Source organism: Agelaius phoeniceus, chromosome 36 (assembly GCF_051311805.1).
Source record: "Agelaius phoeniceus isolate bAgePho1 chromosome 36, bAgePho1.hap1, whole genome shotgun sequence".
Taxonomy (NCBI): Eukaryota; Metazoa; Chordata; class Aves; order Passeriformes; family Icteridae; genus Agelaius; species Agelaius phoeniceus.
In genome coordinates, this window is record NC_135300.1 from 1,331,697 (window position 1) to 1,357,900 (window position 26,204).

The window sequence follows — 26,204 nt, forward strand, 5'->3', positions numbered from 1 at the left end:
CGGGCGGCGTTTCCTGGTGGGGCCCGGCGGCAAAATCGGGCGAAAAAGCGGCGAAATCGGGCAAAAAAGGGACAGAAAAGGGACAAAAAAGGGACAAAAAGAGACAGAAAGGGACAGAAAGGGACAAACCGGGGCACCCGGGACTGGGCAGGGACAGAGCGGGGACAAAGCGGGACCGGCCAGGGACCACCCGGGACAAACGGGAAGGCCGGGACCAAGCGGGACCAAGCGGGACCAAGCGGGACAAGCAGCAAAGGACACCCGGGACAAACCGGGACAAACCCGGGGACAAACCGGGACAAAACCGGGACAAACCCGGGGACAAACCCGGGACAAACCGGGACAAAACCGGGACAAACCCGGGGACAAACCCGGGACAAACCGGGACAAAACCGGGACAAACCCGGGGACAAAGCGGAACCGGCCGGGCCAAGCCGGGAGCGCCGAGGAGAAGCGGGGAGGAGCCGGGACCACCGGGACAAACCGGAACCGGTAGGGGACGACCGGGACCAGCCGGGATAAGCGGGGAAAAACCGGGAAAAAACGGGGAAAACCGGGAAAAACTGGGAAAAACTGGGATAAAACCGGGAAAAAACGGGGAAAACCGGGAAAAAAACGGGATAAAACCGGGAAAAACTGGGATAAAACCGGGATGAAACGGGGAAAAACCGGGATAAAACCGGGGGGGAGCAACCCGGGACACCCAGACCGGGACATGGGGAGCGGAACCGAGCCCAGGGAGGGAAACCCGGGCGGGGTGTCCCGGGTTAAGTCCCGGTTCAAGGAGAGTTTATCCCGGTTTTAAGGGGGGTTTATCCCGGTTTTAGGGGGTTTAATCCCGGATTTAGGGGGTTTATCCCGGTTTCAGGGGGTTTATCCCGGTTTTGGGGAGTTTATCCCGGTTTGGGAGGATTTGATCGCGGTTCAGGAGTTCACCGCTGTACCGGGGGGCGTGTCCCGGTTTTGGGGAGGTTATCCCGGTTTTTGGGAGGATTTATCCCGGTTTTGGGGAGGTTATCCCGGTTTTTGGGAGGATTTATCCCGGTTTTGGGAGGTTATCCCGGTTTTTGGGAGGATTTATCCCGGTTTTAGGGGGCGTGTCCCGGTTTTAGGAGGATTTATCCCGGTTTCAGGAGGATTTATCCCGGTTTTTGGGAGGATTTATCCCGGTTTTGGAGGTTATCCCGGTTTTAGGGGGCGTGTCCCGTTTCTAGGGGAGTTTATCCCGGTTTCAGGAGGATTTATCCCGGTTTTGAGAGGATTTTTCCCGATTTTGGGAGGTTATCCCGGTTCTGTGGGGTTTATCCCAGTTTTAGGGGGTTTATCCCGGTTTTGGGAGGATTTACCCCGGTTTTGGGGAGGATTTATCCCGGTTTTAGGGGGCGTGTCCCGTTTCTAGGGGAGTTATCCCAGTTTTAGGGGATTATCCGGTTTGGGAGGATTTATCCCGGTTTAGGGGGTTATCCCGGTTTAGGGGGGTTATCCCGGTTCTGTGGGGTTTGTCCGGGTTCTGTGGGGTTTGTCCCGGTTCCAGGGAGTTTATCCCGGTTCTGTGGGGAGTTTATCCCAGTTTTGGGAGGATTTATCCCAATTTTAGGGGAGTTATCCCAATTTCGGGAGGATTTTTCCCGGTTTTGGGGAGGTTATCCCGGTTCTGTGGGGTTTGTCCCGGTTCCAGGAGGTTTATCCTGGTCCCGGTGTCTTTAACCCCGCCCGGGAATTTCTCCTGCTCCCCCCCAAGAGTTTATCCCGCTCCATCCTGAGGGTTTATCCCGATCTCTCCCGGTCCATCCAAGGGGTTTATCCCCTCCTGGTCCTCCCTGGTCCATCCCGAGGGTTTATCCCGGTCCATCCTGAAGGGTTTAGCCCGAGGGTTTATCCCCATCTCTCCCAGTCCCTCCCAAGGGTTTATCCCGGTCCCTCCCGAGGCTTTATCCCGATCTCTCCCGGTCCATCCCGAGGGGTTTATCCCGGTCCATTCCAGTCCCTCCCAAAGGTTTATCCTGGTCCCTCCTGGTCACTCCCCATGTCCAGTCCCTCCCGAGGGTTTATCCCGGTCCATTACGGTCTCTCCCGAGGGGTTTATCCCGGTCTTTCCTGGTCCCTCCCGAGGGTTTATCCCGGTATCCACTTCCTCCCAAGAGTTTATCCCGGTCCCTCCCACTCCCTTTCGAGCGCTTTATCCTGGTCCATTCCGGTCCTTCCCGAGGGTTTATCCCCATCTCTCCCGGTCCATCCTGAGGGCTTTATCCTGGTCTATTCCTGTCCATCCCAAGGGTTTATCCCGGTTCCTCCCGAGGGTTTATCCCGGTGTCCGGTTATCCTGGTTCCTCCCAAGAGTTTATCCCGGTCCATCTCTGTCCTTCCTGAGGGTTTATCCCGATCCCTCCTGGTCCTCCCTGGTCCATCCCGAGGGGTTTATCCCGGTCTCTCCCGAGGGTTTATCCCGATCTCTCCCGGTCCATCCTGAGGGGTTTATCCCGGTCCCTCCTGGTCCCTCCCAAGGGTTTATCCCAGTCCATTCTGGTCCCTCCCAAAGGTTTATCCCGGTCCCTCCTGGTCCCTCCCGAGGGTTTATCCCAGTCCCTCCTGGTCACTCCCCGTGTCCGGTGTCCGCTCCATCCTGAGGGGTTTATCCCGGTCCCTCCCTAGGGGTTTATCCCCATCTCTCCCGGTCCATCCAAGGGGTTTATCCTGGTCTATTCCTGTCCATCCCGAGGGTTTATCCCGATCCCTCCTGGTCCTCCCCAGTCTCTCCCGAGGGTTTATCCCGGTCCATCCTGAAGGGTTTAGCCCGAGGGTTTATCCCCATCTCTCCCGGTCCCTCCTGAGGGTTTATCCCGATCCCTCCTGGTCCCTCCCAAGGGTTTATCCCGGTCCATTCCGGTCCCTCCCAAGGGTTTATCCCGATCCCTCCTGGTCCTCCTGGTCCATCCTGAGGGTTTATCCCGGTCCATCCTGAGGGTTTATCCCGGTCCCTCCCCAGGGGTTTTATCCCGGTCCATCTCCATCCCTCCCGAGGGGTTTATCCCAGTGTCCGGTTATCCCGGTTCCTCCCAAGAGTTTATCCCGGTCCCTCCCGCTCCCTCCCGAGGGTTTATCCTGATCTATTCCTGTCCTTCCCAACGGGTTTTATCCCGGTCTCTCCCGAGGGTTTATCCCGATCCCTCCTGGTCCTCCCTGGTCCCTCCCGAGGGTTTATCCCGGTCCATTCCGGTCTCTCCTGAGGGTTTATCCCGGTCCATCCTGAAGGGTTTAGCCCGAGCGTTTATCCCGATATCTCCTGGTCCCTCCCGAGGGTTTATCCTGATCCCTCCTGGTCCTCCCGGGTCCCTCCTGAGGGCTTTATCCCGGTCCATTCCGGTCCCTCCAAAGGTTTATCCCGGTCCCTCCCGAGGGTTTATCCCGGTCCATCCTGAGGGGTTTATCCTGGTCCCTCCCGAGGGTTTATCCCGATCTCTCCCGCTCCCTCCCGAGGGTTTATCCCGATCTCTCCCGCTCCCTCCCGAGGGTTTATCCCGGTCCATCCTGAGGGGTTTATCCTGGTTCCTCCCAAGAGTTTATCCTGGTCCCTCCCGAGGGTTTATCTCGGTCCCTCCCGCTCCCTCCTGAGGGGTTTATCCCGGTCCCTCCCGAGCGGTTTATCCTGGTCTAGTCCTGTCCTTCCCGAGGGTTTATCCCAGTCCCTCCCGAGGGTTTATCCCGGTCTAGTCCTGTCCTTCCTGAGTGTTTATCCCGGTCCCTCCCGAGGGTTTATCCCGGTCCCTCCCGAGGGGTTTATCCCGGTGTCCGGTCCCTCTTGAGGGTTTATCCTGGTCCCTCCTGAGGGTTTACCCCGATCCCTCCTGGTCCCTCCCGAGCGTTTATCCCGGTCCCTCCCGAGAGGTTTTATCCCGGTCCATCTCTATCCCTCCCGAGGTTTTATCCCGGTCCCTCTCCGTCCCTCCCGAGGGTTTATCCCGGTCCGTCCCTCCCAAAGGTTTATCCCGCTCCCTCCCGAGGGTTTATCCCGGTCCATCTCCGTCCCTCCCGAGGTTTTATCCCGGTCTCTCCTGGTCCCTCCCGAGGTTTTATCCCGGTCCCTCCCGAGGGTTTATCCCGATCTCTCCCTGTCCATCATGAGGGTTTTATCCCGGTCGCTCTCCGTCCCTCCCGAGGGTTCCATCCCGGTGTCCGGCATGCCGCTGCCCGTCCCGCTGCCCGTCCGTCCGTCCGTGCGCCCGTCCGTGCGTCTGTCCGTGCTGCTGGCCGCGCTGCTGGCCGCGCTGCTGCCCGTGCCGTGCCGTGCCCTGGGCACGTGCCGCACGCTGGACCTGGAGGCGGCGCGGCGCAAGCGAATCGAGGCCGTGCGGGGCCAGATCCTGAGCAAGCTCCGGTTACCGGCGCCGCCCCCCGAGCCCGGCCCGGCCCCGGCGCCGCTGCCCGAGGAGGTTCGGGCGCTCTACAACAGCACCCGGGAGCTGCTGCGGCAGCGGGCGCGGCTGCGGGAGCACGAGGAGCCGCAGGATTACTACGCCAAGGAGCTGCTGCGCTTCCCCATGGAGAGCCCCGGGGAAGGTAGGGGACATTGGGGACACTGGGGACATTGGGGACACTGGGGACATTGGGGTGACATGGGGACACAGGAGCACGAGGAGCCGCAGGATTACTACGCCAAGGAGCTGCTGCGCTTCCCCATGGAGAGCCCCGGGGACGGTGAGGGGACAGGGGGACATTGGGGACACTCTGGGGACATTGGGGACACTCTGGGGACATTGGGGACATTGGGGATATGGGGACATGGGCGCGGCTGCGGGAGCACGAGGAGCCGCAGGATTACTACGCCAAGGAGCTGCTGCGCTTCCCCATGGAGAGCCCCGGGGAAGGTAGGGGACAATGGGGACACTCTGGGGACATTGGGGACACTCTGGGGACATTGGGGACACTCTGGGGACATTGGGGACATAGACCCGGCTGCGGGAGCACGAGGAGCCGCAGGATCACTGCGCCAAGGAGCTGCTGCGCTTCCCCATGGAGAGCCCCGGGGACGGTGAGGGGACAATGGGGACACTCTGGGGACACTGGGGACACTCTGGGGACACTGGGGACATTGGGGATATGGGGGTGTGGAGTGACATGGGGACACAGCAGCACGAGGAGCCGCAGGGTCACTGCACCAAGGAGCTGCTGCGCTTCCCCATGGAGAGCCCCGGGGAAGGTAGGGGACACTGGGGACATTGGGGACACTCTGGGGACATTGGGGACACTGAGGACATTGGGGACATGGGGGTGACATGGGGACACAGGAGCACGAGGAGCCGCAGGATTACTACGCCAAGGAGCTGCTGCGCTTCCCCATGGAGAGCCCCGGGGACGGTAGGGGACAATGGGGACATTGGGGACATTGGGGACACTGGGGGGGACAGATGGACAGGGGGACATGGGGACACACAGAGGGACAGCAGCACGAGGAGCCGCAGGATCACTGCGCCAAGGAGCTGCTGCGCTTCCCCATGGAGAGCCCCGGGGATGGTGAGGGGACACTGGGGACACTCTGGGGACACTGGGGGGGACATGGGGACATGGGGACATGGGGGTGACATGGGGACACAGGAGCACGAGGAGCCGCAGGATCACTGCGCCAAGGAGCTGCTGCGCTGCCCCATGGAGAGCCCCGGGGACGGTGAGGGGCAATGGGGACACTCTGGGGACACTGGGGACACCGGAGACACAGCTGGACAGGGGGACATGGGAGGGACGGGGAAACATGGGGACACTGAGAGGGACATGGAGATATCGAGAGGAACAGGGGGACACGGGGGACATTGAGAGGGACACTGAGAGGGACATGGGGACACTGAAAGGGGGACATGGGGGACACTGAGAGGGACAGGGAGACATGGGGACACTGAGAGGGACACGGGGGGCACAGCACGGGGACACGGGGACACAGCACGGGGGACATGGGGACACTGAGGACACGGTGGGGACACCCGGGGGCCAGGGGGACACAGGGACGCAGTGGGGACACGGGGGGTGACAGTGACCCACGGTGGGGACAAGGGACACTGCCCATGGAGACAGGGGAGGGACAGAGGGACACGGGGGGGGACACACGGACATGGGGACATCAGGGGGGACATGGGGACATGGGGGGGACAAGGTCATGGGGTCAGGATCGGGGGCTGGGCTCAGGGTCAAGGTTACCCAAGGATGTCCCCAAGGTGACCCCGCAGTGACCCCATGGTGACCTCAGTGACCCCAATGTGACCCAGTGTCCCTGTGGTGACCTGGTGACCCCACGGTGACCCCACAGTGACCCGGTGTCCCTGAGGTGGCCGGGTGACACCGAGGTGGCCTCAGTGCCCCCAGTGTCCCCTCAGTGCCCCCAGTGTCCCCTCAATGTCCCCATTGATGTCCCCTCGAAGGTGACACGGATCTCGGGCGCCCCTCCCCCCACAGTCTGTATTTCCGGTTTAACCCCTCGGTGTCCACAGTGTCCCCTCAATGTCCACAATGTCCCCAATGTCCCCTCAATGTCCCCCATGTGCCCAATGTCCCCTCAATGTTCCCAGTGTCCCCATTGTCCCCCATGTGCCCAATGTCCCCAATATCCCCCATTGTCCCCATTGTCCCCTCAATTAATGTCCCCAATCCCCCCAGTGTCCCCAATGTCCCCAATGTCCCCTCAATGTCCCCAATCCCCTCAATGTCCCCAATGTCCTCTCAATGTCCTGGATGTCCCCATTGTCCCCATTGTCCCCAGTGTCCCCATTGTCCCCATTCCCCCCAATGTTGCCATTGTCTCCAATGTCCCCAATCCCCCCAATGTCACCCCATTGTCCCCATTGTCCCCAATGTCCCCATTGCCCCCCCAATGTCTCCAATGTCCCCAGTGATATCCCCAATTCCCCCAATGGCTCCAATGTCCCCATTGTCCCCAATCCCCCCAATGTCCCATTGATGTCCCCAATGTCCCCCAATGTCCCCAATCCCCCCATTGTCCCCCAATGTCCTCCAATGTCCCCTTGTCCCCAATGTCCCCCAATCCCCCCCAATGTCCCTAATGTCCCCATTGCCCCCCATGTCCCAATGTCGCCATTGTCTCCAATGTCCCCATTGCCCCCCCCAGTGTCCCCCATGTCCCCATTGTCCCCCCAATGTCCCCAATGTCTCCATTCCCCTCAATGCCCCCATTGTCTCCAATGCCCCCAATGTCCCAATCCCCCCAATGTCCCCATTGTCCCCCGTGTCCCCAATGTCCCCAATGTCCCCATTGTCCCCAATGTCCCCAATCCCCCCAATGTCCCCATTGTCCCCATTGTCCCCCATGTCCCCATTGTCCCCAATCCCCCCAATGTCCCCATTGTCCCCAATCCCCCCATTGTCCCCAATCCCCCCATTGTCCCCAATGTCCCCAATCCCCCCATTGTCCCCATTGTCCCCAATGTCCCCAATCCCTCCATTGTCCCCATTGTCCCCATTGTCCCCATTGTCCCCATTCCCCCATTGTCCCCATTGTCCCCGCAGGTGACACGGAGCGCTGGCGCCCCTCCCCCCGCAGTCTCTATTTCCGGTTCAACGCCTCGCGGGTCCGGGCCGGGCTGGGCGGGGCCGAGCTGAGCCGGGCCGAGCTGCGCATGCTCAGACAGGGGACAGCGGCGGGGACAGCGGGGACAGCGGGGACAGCGGGGCTGGAGCAGAGAGTGGAGCTCTACCAGGTGGGACAGGGGGGACGGGGACAGCGGGGACATTGGGGACATCAATGGGACAGCGGGGCTGGAGCAGAGAGTGGAGCTCTACCAGGTGGGACAGGGACAGCGGGGACATTGGGGACATTGGGGACATCAATGGGACATCAATGGGACATCAATGGGACATTGGGGACAGCGGGGCTGGAGCAGAGAGTGGAGCTCTACCAGGTGGGACAGGGGGACGGGGACATTGGGGACATCAATGGGACATCAATGGGACATCAATGGGACATTGGGGACAGCGGGGCTGGAGCAGAGAGTGGAGCTCTACCAGGTGGGACAGGGGGACGGGGACAGCGGGGACATTGGGGACATCAATGGGACATTGGGGACATCAATGGGACAGCGGGGACAGCGGGGCTGGAGCAGAGAGTGGAGCTCTACCAGGTGGGACGGGGGGACGGGGACATTGGGGACATCAATGGGACATTGGGGACATTGGGGACAGCGGGGCTGGAGCAGAGAGTGGAGCTCTACCAGGTGGGACAGGGGGGACGGGGACATTGGGGACATCAATGGGACATTGGGGACATTGGGGACATCAATGGGACATTGGGGACAGCGGGGCTGGAGCAGAGAGTGGAGCTCTACCAGGTGGGACAGGGGGACAGGGACATTGGGGACATTGGGGACATCTGGGGGCATCGGGGACAGCGGGGCTGGAGCAGAGAGTGGAGCTCTACCAGGTGGGACAGGGGGGACGGGGACATTGGGGACATCAATGGGACATTGGGGACAGCGGGGCTGGAGCAGAGAGTGGAGCTCTACCAGGTGGGACAGGGGGACAGGGACAGCGGGGGACATTGGGGACATCAATGGGACAGCGGGGACAGCGGGGCTGGAGCAGAGAGTGGAGCTCTACCAGGTGGGACAGGGGGACGGGGACATTGGGGACATCAATGGGACATTGGGGACATCAATGGGACAGCGGGGCTGGAGCAGAGAGTGGAGCTCTACCAGGTGGGACAGGGGGACGGGGACATTGGGGACATCAATGGGACATTGGGGACAGCGGGGCTGGAGCAGAGAGTGGAGCTCTACCAGGTGGGACAGGGACATTGGGGACATTGGGGACATCAATGGGACATTGGGGACATTGGGGACAGCGGGGCTGGAGCAGAGAGTGGAGCTCTACCAGGTGGGACAGGGGGACGGGGACATTGGGGACATCAATGGGACAGCGGGGCTGGAGCAGAGAGTGGAGCTCTACCAGGTGGGACAGGGGGACGGGGACATTGGGGACATCAATGGGACAGCGGGGACATCAATGGGACATTGGGGACATCAATGGGACATTGGGGACAGCGGGGACATTGGGGACAGCGGGGCTGGAGCAGAGAGTGGAGCTCTACCAGGTGGGACAGGGGGGACGGGGACATTGGGGACATTGGGGACATCAATGGGACATTGGGGACAGCGGGGACATCAATGGGACATTGGGGACATCAATGGGACATTGGGGACAGCGGGGCTGGAGCAGAGAGTGGAGCTCTACCAGGTGGACAGGGGGGACGGGGACATTGGGGACATCTGGGGGCATTGGGGACATTTGGGGACATTGGGGACATCAATGGGACATTGGGGACAGCGGGGCTGGAGCAGAGAGTGGAGCTCTACCAGGTGGGACAGGGGGACGGGGACATTGGGGACATTGGGGACAGCGGGGACATTGGGGACAGCGGGGCTGGAGCAGAGAGTGGAGCTCTACCAGGTGGGACAGGGGGACGGGGACATTGGGGACATTGGGGACAGCGGGGACATTGGGGACAGCGGGGCTGGAGCAGAGAGTGGAGCTCTACCAGGTGGGACAGGGGGACGGGGACATTGGGGACATTGGGGACATCAATGGGACATTGGGGACAGCGGGCCTGGAGCAGAGAGTGGAGCTCTACCAGGTGGGACAGGGACATTGGGGACATTGGGGACAGCGGGGACATCTGGGGACATCAATGGGACATTGGGACAGCGGGCCTGGAGCAGAGAGTGGAGCTCTACCAGGTGGGACAGGGGGACGGGGACAGCGGGGACATCAATGGGACATTGGGGACATTTGGGGACATTGGGGACATTGGGGGGACATTGGGGGGACTGGGGACATTTGGGGACATTGGGGGATTGGGGACATCTGGGGACATCGGGGACATCTGGGGGATTGAGGACATTGGGGACGTCAGTGGGACATTGGGGACATCAATGGGGACATTGGGGACATCCTCACTGCCCAATGTCCCCATTGTCCCAAATGTCCCCAATGTCCCCCAATGTCCCCATTGTCCGAAATGACCCCAATGTCCCCAATGTCCCATTGATGTCCCCAATGTCCTCAATGTCCCCAATCCCCCCATTGACGCCAATGTCCCCCCAATGTCCCATTGATGTCCCCAATGCCCCCAATGCCCCAAATGTCCCCATTGTCCCCAATGTTCCCCAATGTCCCCAGTGAAGTGACCCCAATGTCCCCCCAATGTGCCCAAATCCCCAATGTCCTCAATCTCCCCCAGTGCCCCCAATGTCCCCAATGTCCCCAATGAAGTGACCCCAATGTCCTCAAATGTCCCCAATGTCCCCCCAATGCCTCCAATGTCCCCCCAATGTCCCCAATGTCCCAAACCCCCCAATGTCCTCAAATGTCCCCAATGACCCCAATGCCCCCAATCCCCCCCAATGTCCCAAATGTCCCAAATGTCCCCATCCCCCCAATCTCCCCAATGTCCCCCCAATGTCCCCAATGACCCCAATACCCCCCAATCTCCCCAATGTCCCCATTGTCCCCATTGCCCCCAATGTCCCCATTGTCCCCAATGTCCCCATTGTCCCCATTGCCCCCAATGTACCCCAATGTCCCCAAATGTCCCCAATGTCCCCAATCCCCCCATTGTCCCCAATCCCCCCATTGTCCCCATTCCCCCCAATCCCCCCATTGTCCCCAAATGTCCCCCATGTCCCCCCGTGCTGTCCCAGGGTTTCGGGAACTCCTCCTGGCGCTTCCTGCACGGCCGCTCCGTTCGCGTCACGGCCGAGGACGAGTGGCTCTGGTTCGATGTCACCGACACCGTCCGGCAGTGGCTGCGCGGCTCCGGTGAGGGACGGCGCCGTCCCCGGGGTCCCCAAATCCCTGAAAATCCCTGGAAATCCCGCAAAAAAAATCCCTGAAAATCCTGCAAAAAATCCCCGAAAATTCCGCAAAAAAATCCCCGAAAATTCTGCAAAAAAATCTCTGAAAATTCCGCAAAAAAATCCCCCAAAATTCTGCAAGAAAATCCCTGAAAATCCTGCAAAAAAATTCCTGAAAATTCTGCAAAAAAATTCCCGAAAATTCTGCGAAAAATCCCTGAAAATTCTGCAAAAAAATCCCTGAAAATTCTGTGAAAAATCCCTGAAAATTCCGCAAAAAAATCCCCGAAAATTCTGCAAAAAAATCCCCGAAAATTCTTCCAAAAAATCCCTGAAAATTCTGCAAAAAAAAAAAAAAAAAAACTCCCTGAAAATTCTGCAAAAAAATATCCCTGAAAATTCTGTGAAAAAATCCCCGAAAATTCCGCAAAAATCGGCCAAAATTTCACCCAAATATGGCAAAATTCTCACCAAAAAATTTGAGAGCGCGGTGTGGCTCTGGTGAGGGACAGCGGCGTCCCCAGGGTCCTCAAATCCCTGAAAATCCCTGAAAATTCCGCAAAAAAATTCCTGAAAATTCCGCAAAATTCCTGAAAATTCTGCAAAAAAATCCCTGAAAATTCTGTGAAAAATCCCTGAAAATTCCGCAAAAAAATCCCCGAAAATTCTGCAAAAAAATCCCTGAAAATTCTTCCAAAGTCCCTGAAAATTCCGCAAAAAAATCCCCGAAAATTCTGCAAAAAAATCCCCGAAAATTCTTCCAAAAAATCCCTGAAAATTCTGCAAAAAAAAAAAAAAAAAAAAACTCCCTGAAAATTCTGCAAAAAAATATCCCTGAAAATTCTGTGAAAAATCCCCGAAAATTCCGCAAAAATCGGCCAAAATTTCACCCAAATATGGCAAAATTCTCACCAAAAAATTTGAGAGTGCGGTGTGGCTCTGGTGAGGGACAGCGGCGTCCCCGGGGTCCCCAAATCCCTGAAAATCCCACAAAAAAAATCCCTGAAAATTCTTCAAAAAAATCCCTGAAAATTCTGTGAAAAAATCCCCGAAAATTCAGCAAAAAAATCCCTGAAAATTCTGCAAAAATCGGCCAAAATTTCACCAAAAAATCTGAGAGCGCGGTGTGGCTCTGGTGAGGGACAGCGGCGTCCCCAGGGTCCCCAAATCCCAGAAAAACCCTGAAAATTCCGCAAAATTCCTGAAAATTCGGTAAAAAAATCCCCGAAAATTCTGCAAAAAATCCCCGAAAATTCTTCCAAAAATCCCTGAAAATTCTGCAAAAAAAAAAAAAAAAAACTCCCTGAAAATTCTGCAAAAAAATATCCCTGAAAATTCTGTGAAAAAATCCCTGAAAATTCCGCAAAAAAATCCCTGGAAATTCAACAAAAAAAATCCTGAAAATTCTGCAAAAATTCCCCGAAAATTCCGCAAAAAAATCCCCGAAAATTCCGCAAAAATCGGCCAAAATTTCACCCAAATATGGCAAAATTCTCACCAAAAAATCTGAGAGTGTGGGGGTGGCTCTGGTGAGGGACAGCGGCGTCCCCAGGGTCCCCAAATGCCAGAAAATTCCTGAAAATCCTGCAAAAATATTCCCAAAAATTCTGCAAAGAAATCCCTGAAAATTCCTCAAAAAAATCCCTGAAAATTCTGCAAAAAATCCCTGAAAATTCTGCAAAAAAATCCAGAAAATTCTGGGGAAAAAATCCCTGAAAATCCTGCAAAACAAATTCCTGAAAATCCTGCAAAATTCTGCAAAAAAAAAAATCCCTGAAAATTCTGCAAAAAATATCCCTGAAAATTCCGCAAAAAATTCCTGAAAATCCTGCAAAAATCCCAGAAAATTCTGCAAAAAAATGTCTGAAAATTCTGTAAAAAATCCCTGAAAATTCTGTAAAAAATCCCTGAAAATTTTGCAAAAAAAAAAAAAAATCCCTGAAAATTCTGCAAAGAAAAAAAAATCCCTGAAAATTCTTCCAAAAAATCCCTGAAAATTCTGCAAAAAAAAAAAAAAAAAAACTCCCTGAAAATTCTGCAAAAAAATATCCCTGAAAATTCTGTGAAAAAATCCCTGAAAATTCCGCAAAAAAATCCCCGAAAATTCACAAAAAATCCCTGAAATTCTGCAAAAAAATCCTTAAAATTCTGTAAAATTCCTGAAAATTTTGCAAAAAAAATCCCCGAAAATTCCACAAAAAATCGCTGAAAATCCTGCAAAACAAATTCCTGAAAATTCTGCAACAAATCCCTGAAAAATCTGCAAAAAAATTCCTGAAAATTCCGCAAAAAAAATTCCCGAAAAATCTGCAAAAAAAAAAAAAAAAAATCCCTAAAAATGCTGCAAAAAATTCCAGAAAATTCTGGAAAAAAAATCCCTGAAAATTCTGCAAAAAAATCCCTGAAAATTCTGCAAAATCATCCATGAAAATTCTGCAAAAAATCCCTGAAAATTCTGTAAAAAAAATCCCCGAAAATTCTGCAAAAAAATATCCCTGAAAATTCTGTGAAAAATCCCGAAAATTCCTCAAAAAAATCCCTGAAAATTCTTCCAAAGTCCCTGAAAATTCTGCAAAAAAATCCTTAAAATTCTGTAAAATTCCTGAAAATTTTGCAAAAAAAATCCCCAAAAATTCCACAAAAATCCCTGAAAATCCTGCAAAACAAATTCCTGAAAATCCTGCAAAAAATCCTGGAAATCCTGCAAAAAAAAAATCCCTGAAAATTCTGCAAAAAAAAAAAACAAACCTGAAAATTCTGCAAAAAATATCCCTGAAAATTCCGCAAAAAATTCCTGAAAATCCTGCAAAAAAATGTCTGAAAATTCGGGAAAAAATCCCTGAAAATCCTGCAAAAATGCCTGAAAATTCAGAAAAAATCCCTGAAAATTCTGTGGGAAAATTCTGCGGAAAAATTCCTTGAAAATTCTGCAAAAAAATCCCTGAAAATTCTGCAAAAAAATCCCCAAAATTCCACAAAAATCGGCAAAATTTCACCCAAATATGGCAAAATTCTCACCAAAAAATCTGAGAGCGCGGTGTGGCTCTGGTGAGGGACAGCGGCGCCCCCAGGGTCCCCAAATCCCAGAAATTCCCTGGAAATTCCACAAAAAAATTCCTGAAAATTCCCCAAAAATCCCTGAAAAATCCGCAAAAAAATTCACGAAAATTTCCCAAAAATCAGCCAAATTTCACCCAAATACAAATAATTGCCCCCAAAATCCAAAAATTTCCCCCTAAAATTCCTCAAAAATCCCCCAAATCCTCGCAAAATCCTCTCAAAATCCCAAAATCCCCCAAAATCCCCCCAAAATCCAAAAATTTCCCCCTAAAATTCACCCCAAATCCTACCGAAATTCCAAAAAATCCCCCCAAAAATCCCAAAATTCCCCCCAAAATCCCCCCAAACCCCCCAAAATCCCCCAGAAATCCCCTCAAAAATCCCCAAAATCCCCAACCCCCCCAAATCCACCCCCAAATCCCCCCAAATCCCCCCCCAAATCCCCCTCAAAAACCCCCAAAAATCCCCAAAAACCCCCCCAAAAATCCCCTCAAAAACCCCCAAAATCCCTCAAAAATCCCCAAAATCCCTCAAAAATCCCCTCAAAATCCTCTCAAAATTCCCCAAAAATCCTCCAAAATCCTCTCAAAATCCCCCAAAATCCCCCAAAAAATCCCCAATATCCCCAAAAATCCCCAAAATCTCCCCAAAAATCCCCAAAATCCCCCAAATTCCCCCCAAATCCACCCCCAAATTCCCCCCAAATCCCCCCCAAAATCTCCAAAAATCCCCTCAAAAATCCTCCCAAAATCCCCCAAATCCCCAAAATCCCCAAATCCCCCTCAAAACCCCCCAAAATCCCCAAAAATCCCCCCAAAATCCCTCAAAAATCCCCCAAAATCCTCCCAAATCCCCCAAAATCCTCTCAAATCCCCAAAAATCCCCTCAAAAACCCCCAAAATCCCTCAAAACCCCCCCAAAATCCCCCTCAAAAACCCCCAAAATCCCTTAAAAATCCCTTAAAAATCCCTTAAAAATCCCCCCAAAATCCCCTCAAAATCCCCAAAACCCCCCCCAAAAACCCCAAAAATCCCCTCAAAAACCCCCAAAATCCCTCAAAATCCTCTCAAAATCCCCAAAACTCCCCCAAAAAATCCCCAAAAAACCCCCAAAAATCCCCTCAAAAACCCCCCAAAATCCCTCAAAACCCCCCAAAATCCCCCTCAAAAACCCCCAAAATCCCTTAAAAATCCCTTAAAAATCCTCTCAAAATCCCCCCAAAATCCCTCAAAATCCTCTCAAAATCCTCTCAAAATCCCTAAACCCCCCCCAAAAACCCCCCAAAATCCCCTCAAAAACCCCAAAATCCCTCAAAAATCCCCAAAATCCCCCAAAATCCCCCAAAAAATCCCAAAATCCCAAATCCCCGGGATTTGCCCCAGAATCGCTGGCCCTGTTCCGCCTGAGCGTTCACTGCCCCTGCGAGCCCGGGGCCGACGGCGACGGCCCCGCCCTGAAAATCAGCATCGAAGGTGCCCAAATTTGGGGGATTTTGGGGCAGTTTGGGGATTTTGGGGCAATTTGGGGATTTTGGGGCAATTTGGGGATTTTGGGGAGAATTTGGGGGTTTTTGAGGGGATTTTTGGGGGGGAATTTGGAGGGATTGGGATTTTTGGGGGGATTTTTTGGGGAATTTGGGGGGGATTTTGAGGCAAATTTGGAAGAAATTGGGGGAATTTGGGGGATTTTGGGGGGGATTTTTTTTGGAATTTGGAAATTCTGGGGATTTTTGGGGGGAGTTTTGAAGGGTTTGGGGGAATTTGGGGTGAATTAGGGGAGTTTTGGGGGATTTTGAGGGGGATTTTGAGGCAAATTTGGAAAAAATTGGGGGAATTTGGGGAGTTTTAGGTGAATTTGGGAGAATTTTGGGGAGTTTTGGGGGAATTTGGGGACTTTCAGTGGAAGTTTTGGGGGATTTTGGGGGAGATTTTGAGGCGAATTTGGAAAAAAATTGGGATTTGGGGGAATTTGGGAAGGATTTGGGATTTTGGGGGGATTTTTGGGGGGGAATTTGGGGAAATTTTTTGGGGAATTTGGAAATTGTGGGGGAGTTTGGGGGAATTTGGGGGAGTTTTGAGCAGAATTTAGAGGAATTTGGGGGGGATTTTGAGGCAAATTTGGAAAAAATTGGGATTTTTGGGGGGATTTTGAAATTGTGGGGGAGTTTTGGGGGGAGTTTTGAAGGGTTTGGGGGAATTTGGGGTGAATTCGGGGAGTTTTGGGGGGATTTTAGGGGATTTTGGGGGGGGATTTTTTGGGGATTTTGAAATTGTGGGGGATTTTTGGGGGGAGGTTGGGAGGAGTTTTGGGGTGGTTTGGGAGGAATTTTGGGGGGAATTTTGGGGGAGTTTTGGGGGAATTTTGAGGAGTTTTTGGGGGATTTGGGGGGAGTTTTGGGGGAGTTTTGGGGTGGATTTCAGGGGATTTGGTAAATGATGTTTTCATTATTTTGCGTGGTTTTGGCGGCGTTTCCAGCAGCAGCGCAGAGCCCGGACCCCAATGGTGTCCCCAGTGTCCCCAGTGGTGTCCCCAATGGTGTCCCCAGTGATGTCCCCAATGGTGTCCCCAATGTCCCCAATGGTGTCCCCAATGTCCCCAATGATGTCATTGATGTCCCCAATGATGTCCCCATTGTCCCCACACAGGATTCGAGCAGGAACGCGGGGACATGCAGAGCATCGCGCGCCGGCACCGCCGCGTCCCCAATGGTGTCCCCAATGTCCCCAATGATGTCATTGATGTCCCCATTGCTGTCCCCTGCAGGTTTTGAGCAGGAGCGCGGGGACATGCAGAGCATCGCGCGCCGGCACCGCCGCGTCCCCAATGCTGTCCCCAATGATGTCATTGATGTCCCCAATGATGTCATTGATGTCCCCAATGTCCCCACACAGGATTCGAGCAGGAACGCGGGGACATGCAGAGCATCGCGCGCCGGCACCGCCGCGTCCCCAATGGTGTCATTGATGTCCCCAATGTCCCCAATGATGTCATTGATGTCCCCAATGATGTCTTTGATGTCCCCATTGCTGTCCCCTGCAGGGTTTGAGCAGGAGCGGGGGGACATGCAGAGCATCGTGCGCCGGCACCGCCGCGTCCCCAATGGTGTCCCCGATGTCCCCAATGATGTCATTGATGTCCCCAATGTCCCCATTGTCCCCTGCAGGATTCGAGCAGGAGCGGGGGGACATGCAGAGCATCGCGCGCCGGCACCGCCGCGTCCCCAATGGTGTCATTGATGTCCCCAATGATGTCATTGATGTCCCCAATGATGTCATTGATGTCCCCATTGTCCCCACACAGGTTTTGAGCAGGAGCGGGGGGACATGCAGAGCATCGCGCGCCGGCACCGCCGCGTCCCCAATGATGTCCCCAATGTCCCCAATGATGTCATTGATGTCCCCAATGATGTCATTGATGTCCCCATTGCTGTCCCCACACAGGATTTGAGCAGGAGCGTGGGGACATGCAGAGCATCGCGCGCCGGCACCGCCGCGTCCCCAATGATGTCATTGATGTCCCCAATGATGTCATTGATGTCCCTAATGATGTCATTGATGTCCCCATTGCTGTCCCCTGCAGGTTTTGAGCAGGAGCGCGGGGACATGCAGAGCATCGCGCGCCGGCACCGCCGCGTCCCCCACGTCCTGGCCATGGCGCTGCCCCCCGAGCGCGCCCAGGCCCTGCACGGGCACCGGCAGAGACGGGAGCTGGAGGGACAGCACTGCGGGGGGTAGGGGACAATGGGGACAACGGGGGGAATGGGGACAGTGATGGGGACAGTGGGGACAGTGGGGGGAATGGGGACAACAGGGACAATGAGGACAGTGGGGGGGTTGGGGACAATGGGGACAGTGGGGGGAATGGGAGGGGATTGGGGACATTGGGGGGATTGGGGACAGTGGGAGCATCAGGGACAGTGGGGACATTGGGGGGATTGGGGATAGTGGGGACAATGGGGGACAGTGGAGGACAATGGGGGATTGGGGACACTGGGGGGATTGGGGACATTGTGGGGGTTGGGGACATTGGGGACTGTGAGGGGATTGGGAACACTGGGGACAATGGGGACATTGGGGGAATCTGGGACATTGGGGGCATTGGGGGGGATTTGGGGACACTGAGGGGATTGGGGACATTGGGGACATTGTCGGGGTTGGGGACATTGGGGACAACAGGGACAATGGGGACAACAGGGACAATGGGGGGAATGGGGGGAATGGGGGGGGATTGGGGACAATGGGGACAGTGGGGACATTGGGGACAGTGGGGGGATTGGGGATAGTGGGGGGAGTGGGAGGGGATTGGGGACAGTGGGGACAGTGGGGACAATGGGGACATTGGGGGGAATGGGGACAGTGGGGACAGTGGGGGGAATGGGGGGGGATTGGGGACAATGGGGACAATGGGGACAGTGGGGGACAGTGGGGGCGTTGGGGACAATGGGGACATTGGGGACAGTGGGGGCGTTGGGGACAATGGGGGGATTGGGGACATTGGGGGGATTGGGGACATTGGGGGGATCAGGGATTTGGGGACACTGGGGACTGTGAGGGGATTGGGGACATTGGGGACAATGGGGGGATCGGGGACAGTGAGGACACTAAAGACATTGGGGACAATGGGGACATTGAGGGGGATTGGGGACATTGGGGGGACATTTGGGGATTGAGGACATTGGGGACACTGGAGGTTCTGGGGACATTGGGACCCTTGCCCAGATTCAGGACCCTCAGGGACCCCAGAATCGTCTCCAAATCCCCAAAATCCTCCCCAAAACCCTCCCCAAACTCCCCCAGTGTTCACTCAGGGAGAGCTGGGGACCCCCTGGGACCCCCAAAATCCCCCCCAAACCCCCCTAAATCCCCCATTACTCACTCAGGGAGACCTGGGGACCCTCTGGGACCCCCTAGTGACCCCCAAAATCCCCAAACCCCCCAAAATCCCCAATTTTCCCAGCCCTGAGGAGCAGAGCTGCTGTGTGTGCCCCCTGTGCATCCATTGGGGCTGGGACCCCCAGGGACCCCCCAAAACCACCCCAAAACCCCCCCAAACCCCCATTTATCGCCCTGGGACCCCCTGGCACCCCCAAAATCCCCCCAAAACCCCCCAAAATCCCCCCAAAACCCCCCAAAACCCCCCAATTTCCCAGCCCCAAGGAGCAGAGCTGCTGCGTGCGCCCCCTGTGCATCCATTGGGGCTGGGACCCCCAGGGACCCCCAAATCCCCCCAAAATCCCCCCAAATCCCCCCAAAACCCCCCAAAACCCCCATTTTCCCCAGCCCCGAGGAGCAGAGCTGCTGTGTGCGCCCCCTGTACATCGATTTCCGGCGGGACCTGGAGTGGAAGTGGATCCACGAGCCCCGGGGGGTACATGGCCAACTTCTGCGGGGGGCCCTGCTCCTACATCTGGAGTGCTGACACCCACCACACCAAGGTGGGGATTTGGGGGGGCCCAGAGGGGTTTGGGGGGGTCCCAGAGGGATTTGGGGGGTGTTTGGGTGGGATTTGGGGGTGTTTGGGTGGGATTTGGGGCTGTTTGGGGGTGTTTTTGGGGGTCCCCGGGGGTACATGGCCAACTTCTGTGGGGGGCCCTGCTCCTACATCTGGAGCGCTGACACCCACCACACCAAGGTGCGGATTTGGGGGGGTTTGGGTGCGATTTGGGGGGGTTTGGGGGGTCCCAGAGGGGTTTGGGGGTGTTTGGGTGAGGTTTGGGGTGTTTGGGTGGGATTTGGGGGGTTTGGGTGGGGTTTGGGGGTGTTTGGGTGGGATTTGGGGTGTTTGGGGGTGTTTGGGTGGGGTTTGAGGGGCATTTGAGGGGTCCTGGGGGAATTTTGGGGGAGTTCGGGGAGGATTTTGGGTGTCCAGAGGGTCCTGGGAGTGTTTGAGGGGCATTTAGGGGGGTTTGGGGAGGATTTTGGGGGTCCTGGAGGTGTTTGGGTGGGATTTGGGGGTGTTTGGGGGTGTTTGGGTGGGATTTGGGGCTGTTTGGGTGGGATTTGGGGTGTTTGGGGTGTTTGGGGGTATTTGAGGGGTCCTGGGGGAGTTTGGGGAGGATTTGGGGGGGTCCCAGGGGATCCTGAGGGGTCCTAAGGGGCATTTGGGGAGAGTTTGGGGGTCCTGGGAGGGTTTGGGGCTGTTTGAGGGGGTCCTAGGGAGGTCCCAGAGGGTCCTGGGGGGAGTTTGGGGTGTCCTGGGTGGGTCTGGGGGAGTTTGGGGAGGATTTTGGGTGTCCCAGAGGGTCCTGGGGGTGTTTGAGGGGCATTTACAGGGGTTTGGGAGGATTTTGGGGTCCTGGGGGTGTTTGGGTGGGATTTGGGGGGGTTTGGGTGGTGATTTGGGGGTCCTGGGGAGGATTTTGGGGGGGTTTGGGGGCTCCTGGGGACATCTCAGGAGCTTTGGGGAGTTTAAGGGGAGTTTGGGGCGATTTGGGGGGGTCCTTGTGGGGTCCCAGAGGGTCCTGAGGGAAGTTTGGGGGGGGATTTTAGGGATTTTTGGGGGGTCCTGGGGGGATTTGGGGGCAGTTTAGGGGAAGTTTTGGGGGTCCTGGAGGTGTTTGGGGGAGTTTGGGGAGTCCTTGGGGTCCTAGGGGGGTTTGGGGGGGTTTGGGGGGTCCTGGAGGGGTTTGGGGAAAATTCGGGGGTCCCAGGGGGTCCCCAGCTCTCTCTGAGTGAATAACGGGGGGGTTTGGGGAGGATTTTGGGGGGTTTGGGGGGGTTTGGGAGGATTTTGGGGATTTTGGGGGGGTTTGGGGAGGATTTTGGGGATTTTGGGGAGGATTTTGGGGATTTTGGGGGGGTTTGGGGAGGATTTTGGGGGTCCCAGGGTGATAAATGCAGGTTTGAGGGGGTCCTAGGGACCCATTTTTGGGCCCTTTTTTGGGTCCATTTTGGGGATATTTTGGGGTCATTTTTGGGCCATGTTTGGATGTATTTTGGGGATATTCTGGGTCCATTTTTGGGTGAATTTTTGGGATATTTTGGGATTATTTTGGGTCCATTTTTGTGTGTATTTTGGGGATATTTTGGGATCATTCTTGGGTCATTTTTGGGTCTATTTTGGGGTCATTTTGGGGATATTTTGGGTCCATTTTGGGGTCATTTTGGGTTTATTTTGGGGATATTTTGGGATCATTCTTGGGTCATTTTTGGGTCCATTTTTGGGTCTATTTTGGGGTCATTTTGGGTCCATTTTGGGGATATTTTGGGATTATTTGGGGGTAATTTTTGGATGTATTTTGGGGTCATTCTTGGTCATTTTTGGGTCCATTTTGGGTGAATTTTGGGTCCATTTTGGGTGAATTTTGGGTCCATTTTGGGTGAATTTTGGGGCCATTTTGGGTGCATTTTGGGTCCATTTTTGGATGCATTTTGGGGCCATTTTGGGGCTGTATTTGGGGTGTACTCTGAGAATATTTTGGGGTTATTCTGGGATGGATTTTGGGTGAATTTTGGGTCCATTTTGGGGCCATTTTTGGATGCATTTTGGGGCCATTTTGGGTGAATTTTGGCTCCATTTTGGGTCCATTTTGGGGCCATTTTTGGATGCATTTTGGGGCCATTTTGGGTGAATTTTGGGTCCATTTTTGGGCCATTTTGGGCCATTTTGGGGCTGTATTTGGGGTGTACTCTCAGAATATTTTGGGGTTATTCTGGGATGGATTTTGGGTGTATTTTGAAGGTATTTTGGTGGATTTGGGGTGAATTTTTGGTGGATTTTGGGGTGTATTTGGGGTTATTTTGGGGTTATTTTAGGATGTATTTTGGGGGTATTTTTTTGGAGTATTTTGGTGTATTTTGGGGTAATTTTGGGATGTATTTTGCAGATTTTTTGGTGTAGTTTGGAATCTATTTTGGGATGTATTTTGCAGATATTTTAGGGTATATTGAGGTGTATTTTGGGGTAATTTTGGGGTGTATTTAGGGGTAATTTTGGGATGTATTTTGCAGATATTTTGGTGCATATTGAGGTGTATTTTAGAGTAATTTTGGGATGTATTTTGCAGATATTTTGGGGTATATTGAGGTGTATTTTGGGGTAATTTTGGGGTGTATTTTGCAGATATTTTGGTGTATATTGGGGTGTATTTTGGTGTATTTTGGGATGTATTTTGCAGATATTTTGGTGTATGTTTTGGTGTATTTTGGGGTGTATTTTGGTGTCTTTCGGGGTGTATTTTGGGGTAATTTTGGGATGCATTTTGGGGTTATTTTGGGATGTATTTTCCAGATATTTTGGTGTATTTTGGGATGTATTTTGCAGATATTCTGGTGTATGTTTTGGTGTATTTTGGGGTAATTTTGGGATGTATTTTGGGGTGTATTTTGCAGATATTTTGGTGTATTTTTGGATGTATTTTGCAGATATTCTGGTGTATGTTTTGGTGTATTTTGGGGTAATTTTGGGGTGTATTTTGGGGTAATTTTGGGGTGTATTTTGCAGGTATTTTGGTGTATTTTGGGGTAATTTTGGGGTGTATTTTGCAGATATTTTGGTGTATATTGGGGTGTATTTTGGTGTCTTTCGGGGTGTATTTTGGGGTATTTTTGGGATGTATTTTGCAGGCATTTTGGTGTATTTTAGGATGTATTTTGGGGGTATTTTTTGGAGTATTTTGGTGTATTTGAGATGTATTTTTTGGTGTATTTGGGGTGTATTTTTGGGTGTATTTTGGGGTAATTATGGGGTAATTTTGGGATGTATTTTGCAGATATTTTGGTGTATTTTGGGATGTATTTTGCAGATATTCTGGTGTATGTTTTGGTGTATTTTGGGGTAATTTTGGGATGTATTTTGGGGTAATTTTGGGGTGTATTTTGCAGATATTTTGGTGTATTTTGGGGTAATTTTGGTGTATATTGAGGTGTATTTTGGGATGCATTTTGGGGTAATTTTGGGATGCATTTTGGGTAATTTTGGGGTGTATTTTGCAGATATTTTGGGGCAATTTTGGATGTATTTTGCAGATATTTTGGTGCATATTTAGGGTGTATTTGGGGTAATTTTGGGATGTATTTAGGGGTAATTTTGCAGATATTTTGGGGCAATTTTGGGATGTATTTTGCAGATATTTTGGGTATATTGAGGTGTATTTTGAGGTAATTTTGGCATGTATTTTGCAGGTATTTTGATGTATTTTAGGATGTATTTTGGGGGTATTTTTGGGATGTATTTTGGGTTAATTTTGGGATGTATTTTGGCATATTTGGGATGTATTTTGGGGAAATTTTGGGATGTATTTTGCAGATATTTTGGTGTATTTTAGGATGTATTTTGGGGGTATATTTTGGAGTATTTTGGTGTATTTGGGGTGTATTTTTTGGTGTATTTTGGGGTAATTTTGGGATGTATTTTGGGGTAATTTTGGGGTGTATTTTGCAGATATTTTGGTGTATTTTGGGGTAATTTTGGGCTGTATTTTGGGGTAATTTTGGGCTGTATTTTGGGGTAATTTTGGGATGTATTTTGCAGGTGTTTTGGTGTATTTTGGGGTGTATTTTGCTGTATTTTGCAGATATTTTGGGGTGTATTTTGGGGTAATTTTGGGATGTATTTTGGGGTAATTTTGGGGTGTATTTTGCAGATATGTTGGTGTATTTTGGGATGTATTTTGCAGATATTTTGGTGTATGTTTTGGTGTATTTTGGGGTGTATTTTGGTGTATTTTGGGATGTATTTTGGGGTAATTTTGGGATGTATTTTGGGGTTATTTTGGGGTGTATTTTGCAGATATTTTGGTGCATTTTGGGGTGTATTTGGGGTAATTTTGGGATGTAATTTAGGGGTAATTTTGCAGATATTTTGGGGCAATTTTGGGATGTATTTTGCAGATATTTTGGGGTATATTGAGGTGTATTTTGAGGTAATTTTGGCATGTATTTTGCAGGTATTTTGATGTATTTTAGGATGTATTTTGGGGGTATTTTTGGGATGTATTTTGGCATATTTGGGATGTATTTTGGGGAAATTTTGGGATGTATTTTGCAGATATTTTGGTGTATTTTAGGATGTATTTTGGGGGTATTTTTTGGAGTATTTTGGTGTATTTGGGGTGTATTTTTTGGTGTATTTTGGGGTAATTTTGGGATGTATTTTGCAGGTATTTTGGTGTATATTTGGGGTGTATTTTGCTGTATTTTGCAGATATTTTGGGATGTATTTTGGGGTAATTTTGGGCTGTATTTTGGGGTAATTTTGGGGTGTATTTTGCAGATATTTTGGTGTATTTTGGGTGTATTTTGGTGTATTTTGGGATGTATTTTGCAGATATTTTGGTGTATGTTTTGGTGTATTTTGGGGTGTATTTTGGTGTCTTTCGGGGTGTATTTTGGGGTTATTTTAGGATGTATTTTGGGGGTATTTTTTGAAGTATTTTGGTGTATTTGGGGTAATTTTGGGATGTATTTAGGGGTAATTTTGGGATGTATTTTGCAGATATTTGGTGTATTTTAGGATGTATTTTGGGGTGTATTTTGCAGATATTTTGGTGTATTTAGGGATGTATTTTGCAGATATTTTGGTGTATGTTTTGGTGTATTTTGGGGTGTATTTTGGGGTAATTTTGGGATGTATTTTGCAGATATTTTGGGGCAATTTTGGGATGTATTTTGCAGATATTTTGGGGTATGTTTTGGTGTATTTTGGGGTGTATTTTGGTGTCTTTCGGGGTGTATTTTGGGGTAATTTTGGGATGTATTTTGGGGTAATTTTGGGCTGTATTTTGGGGTAATTTTGGGATGTATTTTGCAGGTATTTTGGTGTATATTTGGGGTGTATTTTGGTGTATTTTGGGGTGTATTTTGCAGATATTTTGGTGCATGTTTTGGTGTATTTTGGGGTGTATTTTGGTGTCTTTTGGGGTGTATTTTGGGGTTATTTTAGGATGTATTTTGGGGGTATTTTTTGAAGTATTTTGGTGTATTTGGGGTAATTTTGGGATGTATTTAGGGGTAATTTTGGGGTGTATTTTGCAGATATTATGGTGTATTTTAGGATGTATTTTGGGGTGTATTTTGCAGATATTTTGGTGTATTTAGGGATGTATTTTGCAGATATTTGGTGTATTTTGGGGTAATTTTGGGATGTATTTTGGGGTGTATTTTGCAGATATTTTGATGTATTTTGGGGTAATTTTGGGTGTATTTTGCAGATATTTTGGTGTATTTTGGGAGGTATTTTGGGATGTATTTTGGGTAATTTTGGGTGTATTTTGCAGATATTTTGGTGTATATTTGGGGTGTATTTTGCTGTATTTTGCAGATATTTTGCTGCATTTTGGGGTCATTTTGGCCCCGTTTTTTCCCCTCTCACCCCCCAAATCCCCCAATTTTCCCCACCCAGGTGCTGCCCTGTACAACCTGCACAACCCGGGCCTCGGCCTCGGCCGCCCCGTGCTGCGTCCCCCAGAGCCTGAGCCCCTGCCCATCGTTTACTACGTGGGGCGCAAGGCGCGCGTGGAGCAGCTCTCGGGGATGGTGGTCAGCGCCTGCAAGTGCAGCTGACCCCAAAAAAACCCCAAAAATCCACCCCAAAAATCCCCCAAATCCACCCCAAAATCTCCACGTTCCCCCCAAGAAGTGCCTGGTTCTGTTGGATCAATAAATTTTATTTAATTTCTATTTTTTGGTGATGTTTTTTCAGTCTTCGGACTCCAAACCCCCCAAAACCACCCCAAAAACCGCCCCAAAAAAGCCCCAAAAATCCACGAAAAAAACCCCAAATTCCCCCTCAAAAAGCCCAAAATCCCCCTAAAAAATTCCCCAAAATAAGCCCCAAAACCACCCCAAAAACGGCCCCAAAAACTGGCCCAAAAATCCATGAAAAAACCCCCAAATTCCACCCAAAAAATCCCCCAAAATCCCCCCTCAAAAAGCCCAAAATCCCCCTAAAAATTCCCCAAATTAAACCCCAAATCCCCCTAAAAATCCCCCAAATCCACGCCAAAAAAATCCTTAAACCACCCCAAAATCCACCTGCAAAATCCCCCCAAAATCCCCCAAAAATCCACCCCAAAATCCCCCCAAAATCCACCCCAAAAAATCCCCAAATCCACACCAAAATCTCCACCTTCCCCCCCAAGAAGTGCCTGGCTCTGTTGGACCAATAAATTTTATTTAATTTCTATTTTTTGGTGATGTTTTTTCAGTCTTCGGACCCCAAATCCCCCAAAACCACCCAAAAACCGCCCCAAAAAATCCCCAAAAATCCATGAAAAAACCCCCAAATTCCACCCGAAAAATGCCCCAAAATCCCCACTCAAAAAGCCCAAAATCCCCCTAAAAATTCCCCAAATTAAAC

General features: G+C 51.8%; 1 protein-coding gene across 1 annotated transcript; it reads left to right on the top strand.

The window, feature by feature from the left end:
• The first annotated feature begins 3 nt into the window (after positions 1-3).
• Positions 4-25,525, top strand: LOC143696524 (transforming growth factor beta-1 proprotein-like). The gene is made up of 9 exons (XM_077193004.1): positions 4-492; positions 4,158-4,557; positions 7,510-7,700; positions 10,695-10,812; positions 15,290-15,379; positions 17,487-17,637; positions 19,187-19,265; positions 19,464-19,554; positions 25,248-25,525. Exons 2-9 carry the CDS (start codon positions 4,179-4,181, stop codon positions 25,406-25,408), a joined length of 1,260 nt encoding a protein of 419 aa, XP_077049119.1. The 5' UTR covers positions 4-492; positions 4,158-4,178; the 3' UTR covers positions 25,409-25,525.
• Positions 25,526-26,204: the final 679 nt, after the last annotated feature.

Coding starts and splice junctions, on each gene's coding strand:
- LOC143696524 (XM_077193004.1), top strand. CDS start 4,179: ATGCCGCTGCCCGTCCCGCTGCCCGTCCGTCCGTCCGTGCGCCCGTCC. Junction 7,701..10,694: donor AGAGAGTGGAGCTCTACCAG/GTGGGACAGGGG, acceptor GTGCTGTCCCAG/GGTTTCGGGAACTCCTCCTG. Junction 19,266..19,463: donor AGTGGAAGTGGATCCACGAG/CCCCGGGGGGTA, acceptor GTTTTTGGGGGT/CCCCGGGGGTACATGGCCAA.